We start from the raw sequence: 12141 nt of genomic DNA on the forward strand, positions 1-12141 counted from the left end.
ACAGGTGTTGGTGTCTGTCCAGTCCCTCATATTGGTAGCAGAACCCTATTTTAATGAACCGGGATATGAAAGATCTAGAGGTACTCCTAGTGGTACACAGAGTTCCAGAGAATATGATGGAAATATACGACAGGCAACCGTCAAGTGGGCTATGCTTGAACAAATCAGAAACCCTTCACCATGTTTTAAGGAGGTAGGTATTATGAAACAAAGTAAACACTGGCTTTTGCCTTTAACATATTTAAAGACTGTTATCAGGTCCCCAGTCACTCATCTTTACTCATGACTAAATGTGCCCAGTTTTTTTTAACCTGACTGCAGAGGTCAGGTTTTCTAAACTTTTTATCATTTTTGTTGCTCTCCTCTGGAGTTTCTAATTTATCCACATCCTTCCTAACTTGTGGTGCCCAGAATTGGAAACATTACTCCAGCTGAGGCCTCACCAGTGTCAAGCAAAGTGGGACAGTTACCTCCCATGTCTTACATACATTCCTGTTAATATACCACAGAATATTAGTCTTTTTCGCAGTTGCATCACATCATTGACTCATATTCAACCTACGATCCACTATAACCCTCAGATCCTTTTCAGCAGTACTACCACATAGCCAGTTATTCCCCATTTTGTAGTTGGGCATCTAATTTTTCCTTCCTTTACTGATTTTATCTTACTGATTTCAGACAAGTTCTCTAATTTGTCAAAGTTATTTTGAATTCTAATCCTGTATTCCAAAGTGCTTGCAATACTTCCTGGCTTGGTATCTGGTCACAATTAGATACCTTTTTAGTGATGACTGAAGCAAAATGGGCATTATACACCTCAGTCTTCTTGATATCATCAGTTATTAGCTCTCCTTTCCTGCTAAGTAGAAGACTTACACTTTCCTTCATCTTTCTCTTGTTCCTAATGTATTTAAAGAACTGCTTTTTATCATCTTTTATGTCCTTGTTAGATGTAATGCATTTTCTGCCTTAGCCTTTCTGATTTTGTCCCTACATGCCTATGCTATTCTTGTGTACTCCTTCTTAGCAATTTGTATATGTTTCCACTCTTTGTAGGATTCCTTTTTGATTTTCAGGTCATTAATGATTTCCGGGGGCAGCCGTATTGGCCTCTTGCTATTCTTCTTATTTTTCCTTCCCATTGGGATGGTTTGCAGTTGTGCCTTTAATATTGTCCCCTTGAGAAACTGCCAGCTCTCCTCAACTCCATTTCCCTTAGGTCAGGTCCCATGGGAAGAAAATCTATCAATTCTCTGAGTTTGTTAAAGTCCATTCTGCTTCTCTCACTCCTTCCTTTCCTTAGAATCATGAAATCTATCATTTCTTCATCACTTTCACCCAAATTCTCTTCCACCTTCAGATTCACATCCAATTCTTACCTGTTGGTCAGAATCAAGTCTAAAATGGCTGTCCCTCTGGTTACTTCCTTCACTTTCTGAAACAAAAAGTTGTGCCCAATACATTCCAAGAACATATTGGAGATTTTGTGTTTTGCCATATTACTTTTCCCACAGAAGTCTTGGTAGTTAAAGTCCCCCATTACTATCAGGTCTTGTGTTTTGGATATTTCTGTTGTTTGTTCTAGAAATGCCTCATTCACCTCCTCTTCCTGATTTGGTGGTCTATAGTAGACTGCTAGCATGACAAAACTCCTCTGATTTTCCCCCTTTATCCAGAGACTTTCAAGTGGTTTGCCTCTCACCTCTTGGACCTCAGAACAAGTGTCTATATGCCTGATGTATAATGCAACATCTCCTGCTTTTTTTCCCTGCTTGCCCTTCCTGAACAAAGTCCCCTCTGTACCAGTATTCTAGTCATAAGCTTTATGCCACCATGTTTCTTTGATTCTAATCAAGTCATAAATTTAGCTTATGCACTAATACTTAAATTTCTTCCTGTTTATTCCCCATACTCCTTGCATTTGTGTTATAAAGATCTAAGATGTTGAGCATGTTTCCCCACTGATTTTCTTCTTGTTGAATGAGAACTTTAACTATATAAAAAGGTTGAAAGAGAAATGATGGGAATATCAAGGTTCTTGCTATACTTATTAGAAAACAACAAGAAATGTGATGCTTTGGTGGAGTTGAGTTTATTAGATGAGTTTGCTAGAATCTTGAAACTTCTAAAAAGATGAGTGGAAAATATGATAAAATGTGGTTCTGTGAAGCTTAGCTAGTTTGTGTTTTTAACTTTTCACAGCATCAGATGTATTGTTTCTTATTCTAACTGCATTACATGCAAAATCTGCTGATCAATACTGCAAATAGGTACTAAAGGTTTAGTGATTACCAAACATTAGTGTATTAATTTATCTAACTCAAGATCCTTAAACGAAGGAAGTGGCAGGAAACGAGTGAGTGAATGGACTAGAGTAATGAAAACAGGTAATTCAAAAGCAAATTATAAATGTTCTTGAGCTGTTAATTAATGTGCTACCTAGGATTTGTACTCATTTCAAAAAGTACAGAAAACCAGTTTCCAGCTCTGAACATCGCCAGTTTGGTTTAGGAGCACTGTCTGTCTTTGAAAGGCAAAGATCAATTGACATAAAAACAATTAACTTGAACTCGATAATTTTCTGCTAATGATATTGCCTTCAGTGTACTGCAGAATGAGGTATTAAAGAAAATATTTCTCCCTGGTTATACTCCTTCAGACGGATTGACACTGTTACTAGATGTGGCAATTGAAGAAATTGATGACAAATTAAAGAAAGAAGTAAAATAATCAGTACAGACATTAATGGAAGATGTGAAGTTGTTTGTTTGACCAACTAATCACCAGAGTCCATAGAAAAGAAGTGTTTTATTGTGAGTTAAACAGCAGCAGCTCTTCATTCCAGAGATGGCTGCACCATAGTGATGGGTGAAGTGATTCCCAGTACTGCATACAGTTTGTACATGAGTTTGTAAAGTATTTTGTGTTTTTTCTGGCTGAAAAGTGTCATAAAAATGTATATTGTTAAAATCAACATATTACAGGATTACTCACATTGCTAGATTATACCTCTCTTTGAATGAGTTAATCATTTTCTTTACCCTTAGAATGGAAAGAGCTTGAGTGTCTTCAGGAACAAATTTTAATGTTCACATGAATATAGAAGAAGTAATCAAACACAAGTGCATATTCCAGACACTCAACCATTTACATGAGAGGGGACAGAGTATTACATCCATACCTGAATAGCAACATATATGCAAAAAGAAAAGGAGTACTTGTGGCACCTTAGAGACTAACCAATTTATTTGAGCATGAGCTTTCGTGAGCTACAGCTCACTTCATCGGATGCATACCGTGGAAACTGTTTTCCACGGTATGCATCCGATGAAGTGAGCTGTAGCTCACGAAAGCTCATGCTCAAATAAATTGGTTAGTCTCTAAGGTGCCACAAGTACTCCTTTTCTTTTTGCGAATACAGACTAACACGGCTGTTACTCTGAAACATATATGCAGAATATTCTGGCCCTGTCAATCAAGACATAAATATAATAAGAGAGCCCCTGATATTCCTCTAAACTGACTTTTGAAATTTTATGTAATAGTTTAGGTAATAGTGCCCTTCACTGTGACTCTGATCTTTGGGAATAAATCCTTTTTTATAAGTATTTGTAACAACTTTACTCTTCCAAGAAAAATATCAAATTGTAGTTATTTAAATTAAACAACTAAAGGTGGTAGAATGTTAGTCATTTTCATATATATCTCAGTGAAGTTCTCTGCAACCTACAAGACACGCACAATCTTACCCTTCAAAAAGACAGAAGCCTAGAAATTAAGGATACTAAACTACACCATCATAATTTGTAAATTAAAGCTATACATTTGGATGTACTGTAAAGCTCAGTTCAGTTCCTAAATACCTTGATTCCTGTTTAGTACTTTTGTCTTTTATATTAAAAGCACCCACAATTTGATTTTGGTATTTTTCATACACTTGCGTATAGCTCAGAGTCTGCTAATGGCTTTTATAAGGGAGATATCACATAAGCCTACATCCTGTCCCTTTCTTAAGAAGTTGAAGGAATAAGGTGCATTCAAATGGATTTATCCAGTAGAGACGCAATCATTCATGAGAGAAGATAATGACTTATTACTGTTATTTTGTTTCTAGTGTCTAGAGATTTGTAGCTGGTCCTGAATTACATTAAACCACAAAACAACTAAGTGAAAAGTAACATTGGGGGCAGATTTCATCCCACTAAAAGCAAACAAAGTCTGAGGTATAATATGAAACACCCATCAGTAATTTCATTAACAGTGGATTGAACCTTAATGGAGAGAAATGGCCTGAGCTTTGAATTGAAGGTTATTTTCAGGTTTTGGATAAGATATCCCTTCTCCTTCCTCCCCATCTTCCAAACTGTGATCCTCCAGTTGTCCCCTTCTCTTCTTGTAACTCTCCAATAGCCTCCAGCTCTTCCTCAACCTGGTCTCCAATAGTCTAGACTCTAGGTCCCATCTCTATAAACATCCAATAAAGTGTGCAAAATGTGAATTAAGCATGGTTCTTTGGGGTATACCTCAAAGTGAGGTGCTCAAAGGTCATTTAAAAAAAAACAAGGCTCTAACATTTTCAGTGCAGTTAAAAGTATTACTGGCTTAAAAGTTTTTGTTGCAAGGTATGCAAAATACAGTGCACCAGATGCCTTAGAAATATTATGCGATCCATTTGAAGAACTTATTCCTTTTACAGACCCATGCATAGATGATGCATGTGGAATAGGATGTTAGATGAGAAATTCCAATCATTTTTCCTACATAGAAACGTAGAATATCAGGGTTGGAAGGGACCTCAGGAGATCATCTAGTCCAACCCCCTGCTCGAAGCAGGACCGATCCCCAACTAAATCATCCCAACCAGGGCTTTGTCAAGCCTGACCTTAAAAACTTCTAAGGAAGGAGATTCCACCACCTCCCTAGGTAACCCATTCCAGTGCTTCACCACCCTCCTGGTGAAAAAGTTATTCCTAATATCCAACCTAAACCTCCCCCACTGCCACTTGAGACCATTACTCCTTGTTCTGTCATGTGCTACCACTGAGAACAGTCTAGATCCATCCTCTTTGGAACCCCCTTTCAGGAAGTTGAAAACAGCTATCAAATCCCCCCTCATTCTTCTCTTCCGTAGACTAAACATCCCCAGTTCCCTCAGCCTCTCCTCATAAGTCATGTGTTCCAGTCTCCTAATCATTTTTGTTGCCCTCCGCTGGACTCTTTCCAATTTTTCCACATCCTTCTTGTAGTGTGGGGCCCAAAACAGGACACAGTACTCCAGATGAGGCCTCACCAATGTCCAATAGAGGGGAACGATCACGTCCCTCGATCTGCTGGCAATGCTCCTACTTATACACCCCAAAATGCCATTGGCCTTCTTGGCAACAAGGGCACACTGATGACTCATATCCAGCTTCTCGTCCACTGTAACCCCTAGGTCCTTTTCTGCAGAACTGCTGCCTAACCATTCGGTCCCTAGTCTGTAGCGGTGCATGGGATTCTTCCTTCCTAAGTGCAGGACTCTGCACTTGTTCTTGTTGAACCTCATCAGATTTCTTTTGGTCCAATCCTCTAATTGGTCTAGGTCCGTCTGTATCCTATCCCTACTCTCCAGCGTATCTACCTCTCCTTCCAGTTTAGTGTCATCTGCAAATTTGCTGAGGGTGCAATCCACGCCATCCTCCAGATCATTAATGAAGATATTGAACAAAACCGGCCCCAGGACCAACCCTTAGGGCACTCCACTTGGTACCAGTTGCCAACTAGACATGGAGCCATTGATCACTACCCGTTGAGCCCGACAATCTAGCCAGCTTTCTATCCACCTTTTACTTTTCTTTTCTATACATCGGGGTGGTTTGTCCCTGTAACCTCAATAAGGATTCTTTAAAATACAGCCAGCTCTCCTGGACTCCTTTCCCCCTCATGTTATTCTCCCCGGGAATCCTGCCCATCAGTTCCCTGAGGGAGTCAGTCTGCTTTTCTGAAGTCCAGGGTCCGTATTCTGCTGCTCTCCTTTCTTCCTTGTGTCAGGATCCTGAACTCGATCATCTCGTGGTCACTCCCAGGTTCCCATCCACTTTTGTTTCCCCTACTAATTCTTCCCTCTTTGTGAGAAGCAGGTCAGGAAGAGCTCTGCCCCTAGTTGGTTCCTCCAACACTTGCACCAGGAAATTGTCCCCTACACTTTCCAAAAACTTCCTGGATTGTCTGTGCACCGCTGTATTGCTCTCCCAGTAGATATCTGGGTGATTGAAGTCTCCCATGAGAACCAGGGCCTGCGATCTAGTAACTTCCGGTAGTTGCCGGAAGAAAGCCTCGTCCACCTCCTCCTCCTGGTCTGGTGGTCTATAGCAGACTCCCACCACGACATCACCCTTGTTGCTCACACTTCTAAACTTAATCCAGAGAGACTCAGGTTTTTCTGCAGTTTCATACCGGAGCTCTGAGCAGTCATACTGCTCCCTTACATACAGTGCAACTCTCCCACCTTTTCTGCCCTGCCTGTCCTTCCTGAACAGTTTATATCTATCCATGACAGTACTCCAGTCATATGAGTTATCCCACCAAGTCTCTGTTACTCCAGTCACATCATAATTCCTTGACTGTGCCAGGACTTCCAGTTCTCCCTGCTTGTTTCCCAGGCTTCTTGCATTTGTGTATAGGCACTTGAGATAACTTGCTGTTTGTGCCCAGCCAACAGAATGTTTAGGGATAGTGTATAGAAAGAGAAACAGATTTAAAATTTTTATTAAAGCTAATGTTAAAAAAATTATATAATAGATAGGTTGGGAAAAGAGTGTCTGTACATCTGGGTATAGTGCTTAGATTTCCCACAAATGTAAAGTTAGTTTTCTAAAAGTCATATGATACATAGAGTACATAATCAGCAATAACCCAAATTTAGGTGAATAGATTTTACAATACAGTTTAGATATTAGAATCCGAATTCTCGGGTTCATCGCTCATGAAAAGTTGTACAGAGATTTGGTTGTGGAAAGCAAAATATATCAAATGAGTGGAGATTGTCCCTCGATAATTGAGAATTAGGTTGGTTGTCCTTACTCAACCAACACAACCGTGTGCAGTGCCTGTGAAACCGTGGTAGGTTGCAGGAGAAAAAAAGTCAAGCCTTATCGTACATTACATTTTGCATACACAAGTTCCATTTTAAAATCCTCATAACTCATCCAAATCTAAACAGGCTTTCACTACATAGCTGAAAAGTACATTTCAGACCCAGAGGCTATCTTTTCCACCAAATTTCACCTTTCCACCCATCCCTACTGAAGCATTAGAGTGATCTGAAAAAGACAGAGTGACAGAAGTGTCACTTTTTCCTCTTCATACACTAAAACAACTGAACTATTAATTCTGAAATGTTCCGAAAAATTTCACTGCTGGGGAGAGAGGAGATCTAGAAGCTGTCATCCTGAAAGATGAGCGAGACAAGGTGGGTGAGGTAATATCTTTTATTGGACCAACTTCTGTTGGTGAAAGAGACAAGCTTTCAAGCTCCACAGAGCTCCTCTTCAGATCTGGGAAAGGTAATCAGTGTCAAGGCTAAATACAAGGTGGAACAGATTGTTAAGCATGAGGTGTTGAAAGAAACCATTCAAAATGAAGTGGGCATTTAACACCTATGCAGTCATAGGTGAAAGGAGAGCTAGTGGGAATATTTCCAACACTCCTCTGAACAACATACTAATCCACAGAGACTTTCCTACCAAGACTACAAAAAGAAGGATTCTGGGTGGACTCCTCCTGAAGGTTGAAACAACGGACTGGACTTCTACATACGGTGCTTCTGCCGATGTGCACGGGCTGAAATTGTGGAAAAGCAGCATCACTTGCCCCCTAACCTCAGCCGTGCAGAATACAATGCCATCCACAGCCTCAGAAACAACTCTGACATCATAATCAAGAAGGCTGACAAAGGAGGTGCTGTTGTCATCATGAATAGGTCGGAATATGAACAAGAGGCTGCTAGGCAGCTCTCCAACACCACTTTCTACAAGCCATTACCCTCTGATCCCACTGAGGGTTACCAAAAGAAACTACAGCATTTGCTCAAGAAACTCCCTGAAAAAGCACAAGAACAAATCTGCACAGACACACCCCTGGAACCCTGACCTGGGGTATTCTATCTGCTACCCAAGATCCATAAACCTGGAAATCCTGGATGCCCCATCATCTCAGGCATTGGCACCCTGACAGCAGGATTGTCTGGCTATGTAGACTCCCTCCTCAGGCCCTATGCTACCAGCACTCCCAGCTATCTTCGAGACACCACTGACTTCCTGAGGAAACTACAGTCCATCTGTGATCTTCCTGAAAACACCATCCTGGCCGCTATGGATGTAGACGCCCTCTACACCAACATTCCACACAAAGATGGACTACAAGCCATCAGGAACAGTATCCCCGATAATGTCACGGCAAACCTGGTGGCTGAACTTTGACTTTGTCCTCACCCGTAACTATTTCACATTTAGGGACAATGTATACCTTCAAATCAACGGCACTGCTATGGGTACCTGCATGGCCCCACAGTATGTCAACATTTTTATGGCTGACTTAGAATTACACTTCCCCAGCTCTCGTCCCCTAATGCCCCTACTCTACTTGCGCAACACTGATGACATCTTCATCATCTGGACCCATGGAAAAGAAGCCCTTGAGGAATTCCACCATGATTTCAACAATTTCCATCCCACCATCAACCTCAGCCTGGACCAGTCCACACAAGAGATCCACTTCCTGGACACTACGGTGCTAATAAGTGATAGTCACATAAACACCACCCTATACCGGAAACCTACTGACCGCTATGCCTACCTACATGCCTCCAGCTTTCATCCAGACCACACCACAGGATCCATCGTCTATAGCCAAGCTCTACGATACAACCGCATTTGCTCCAACCCCTCAGACAGAGACAAACACCTACAAGATCTCTATCAAGCATTCTTACAACTACAATACCCACCTGCTGAAGTGAAGAAACAGATTGACAGAGCCAGAAGAGTACCCAGAAGTCGCCTACTACAGGACAGGCCCAAGAAAGAAAATAACAGAACACCACTAGCCGTCACCTTCAGCCCCCAACTAAAACCTCTCCAACGCATCATCAGGGATCTACAACCTATCCTGAAGGACAACCCATCACTCTCACAGATCTTGGGAGACAGGCCAGTCCTTGCTTACACACAGCTCCCCAGCCTGAAGCAAATACTCACCAGCAACCACACAACAGAACCACTAACCCAGGAACCTATCCTTGCAACAAAGCCCGTTGCCAACTGTGTCCACATATCTATTCAGGGGACACTATCATAGGGCCTAATCACATCAGCCACACTATCAGAGGCTCGTTCACCTGCACATCCACCAATGTGATATATGCAATCATGTGCCAGCAATGCCCCTCTGCCATGTACATTGGCCAAACTGGACAGTCTCTATGTAAAAGAATAAATGGACACAAATCAGACGTCAAGAATTAGAACATTCAAAAACCAGTCGGAGAACACTTCAATCTCTCTGGTCACTCGATTAGAGACCTAAAAGTGACAATTCTTCAACAAAAAAACTTCAAAAACAGACTCCAACGAGAGACTGCTGAATTGGAATTAATTTGCAAACTGGATACAATTAATTTAGGCTTGAATAGAGACTGGGAGTGGATGGGTCATTACACAAAGTAAAACTATTTCCCCACCCCCCACTGTTCCTCAGACGTTCTTGTCAACTGATGGAAATGGCCCACCTTGATTATCACTACAAAAGGTTTTCTCCCACCACCACCCCCCCCCAGCTCTCCTGCTGATATTAGCTCATCTTAAGTGATCACTCGCCTTACAGTGTGTATGGTAACACTCATTGTTTCATGTTCTCTATGTATATAACTCCCCCCACTGTATTTTCCACTGAATGCATCTGATGAAGTGAGCTGTAGCTCACGAAAGCTTATGCTCAAATAAATTTGTTAGTCTCTAAGGTGCTACAAGTACTCCTTTTCTTTTTGTGAATGCAGACTAACACGGTTGCTACTCTGAAACCTGAAGATTGTTGTAATGCCTCTAATAAGTCCATGATTTTTGGTGTCTAGCAAAGTTAGGAATTTAAGTTCCCATGCTCATCTTTCAAAGGTAGGGTGACCAGATAGCAACTTCGAAAAAATGGGACGGGGGGTGGGGGGTAATAGGCGCCTATATAAGAAAAAGTCCCCCAAAATGGGACTGTCCGTATAAAAAAACAGGACATCTGGTGACCCTATTCAAAGGTGTTGTGCAGGTTTCCTTTGAGGAAGAGGACTGAGGGGTCAGATATGGAGTGATAGTTTCGTGAAGTGTTCACCCATTGGTGATAGGGGTGTTTTGTCTTTTATCATTTTTCTGGGTGAGTTCATTCGAGAGCATAGTGATGGTTTAGTTTCATCCACGTACTTCTTGTTGTGGTGTTTGATGTACTGGATGAGGTATACCACATTGTCATAGGCATGTGTAGGACTCATGGGTCTTGAAACGTCTGTTATAGGAGTTGTTGATCATTGAAGCAGTGGAGATAGGTCTGCAGATTTTGCATCTGTTGTTCTGTTAGAGACTAGTTCTGCTTTGAGTCAGTGGGTCCTGATCTGTAGGGAGCTTGTTTCTGATGCTGAGCTTGGCAAGGTTGGGGAACCTGAAAGATGAACAGTGTGCAGACTTGTAGTTAAATGGAAATGCCCTTTATAAAAGGAAATTCCTTCAACCTTAATGGTACCTATTCGTTCATGCTAGCTGTAATTATTTAATAGTTTACAAGTAATATTCTGTAATATATTTTGTAAAATTAATGGAATTTTTTGAGATTTCACAGCAACATTAGTTGATCTTTGTCAAGAACTGTAGAGAACCTGCCATTTTGGGGAGTTGAATTATTGCATATCCAGAGTAATGAGGTGCAAATTAGCAAGCTGCACTTTAACGCATTGCAAAGGATACACGTGTCTGCAAGAAGACACATTTCTCATTTGCATTTTCTTATTTTAAGTTTAAATAAAATTCTTTCATGTGCAACTCAAAACTGAAAAAACTACTTAGGCAATATCTAAAGGCTGATCATGAAACAAATACAGAATGAAAAAACTAAGCGAGGTATGGTATGGCACAGGAATTGGTTCTATGGAGTTTCAGTTGTTTAATTTAATAATAGAATGTAGCTTCTTTTTTCCTTGAAATACTAATATCTGGGGGGAGTGTAGAGTCTTAGGAAATAAGATTTTCACTGACAGTCTTTCATCATGAGAAGAAATGTACATTGTCCATGGCATGTGGCAATTCATTTAATTTAATCTTCATTCAACATTTTAATGAAGGTATCATCAGATGATATTCTTCCTCTTTTTTTCATTTATATTTGGTGTTGCTAAGAAACTTGCTATGGAGCCAAGCAAGAAATCTGATATTTCTCATAATTTTTCTTGGACAATTTCACACCTCTATTAAACTGTGAAAGTGTGTGTATCAAATTAAGGGTAACTTGCAACTGTGGAAATTGATCCCTTCCCTAATTTCTAATAAAAGTGGAATGTGTGATTAATGCCATACTAGCAGTTTGAATATGGTTTTAAAAAAATTCTGTTAAACTCCCAGCTAGACCTTCTACCCATGACACATTATTTATGCTCATTTACTTTTTCCTGCTTTGAACCTTTTTCTTATGTAAAAAAGGAAGGAAATTGCTAAGTTTTGTCATAATGTCAGCTTCTGGTTGTCACTTGGAAGTGGTAGGAATAATGCATGGTTTTTACAACAGCAGGCTTAATAATACATTTCAACTGATTGTAAGACTTCTATGAAACATCTGATAGTACACATTGACTAAGAAAAGAATACTCACAATAAAGATAGATTATCTTTGATAAATTGGGCACTTATTGTTTCTGGAATTAAATTAGTATTTTATTATCCTACCATTGTACAAAAATATGTTTTACATTGAAAGTATCTGGCTTTTGTGGTCAAAGGGCCACCAAAAGAATAAAATATTTTGCTACTCACAAAATCATATGGAACGCCCTGACTTTCCCTTATGACTTTCTCTTCTTCCACTTTACTTGTTATGTTAGGTGTGACATTGACTAAGGTATTTTATAAT

The 12141-nt window shown here is 40.3% G+C and overlaps 1 protein-coding gene across 1 annotated transcript in view; it reads left to right on the forward strand.

Moving 5' to 3' along the window:
* BIRC6 (baculoviral IAP repeat containing 6) overlaps nt 1–12141 on the forward strand; it is a 319798-nt gene that overhangs the window by 299235 nt on the left and 8422 nt on the right. The window contains 1 exon segment of the mRNA XM_048843594.2: nt 5–193. Coding sequence (XP_048699551.2) covers nt 5–193 — 189 coding nt within the window.

Source organism: Caretta caretta, chromosome 3 (genome assembly GCF_965140235.1).
Source record: "Caretta caretta isolate rCarCar2 chromosome 3, rCarCar1.hap1, whole genome shotgun sequence".
In the NCBI taxonomy this organism is placed as follows: Eukaryota; Metazoa; Chordata; order Testudines; family Cheloniidae; genus Caretta; species Caretta caretta.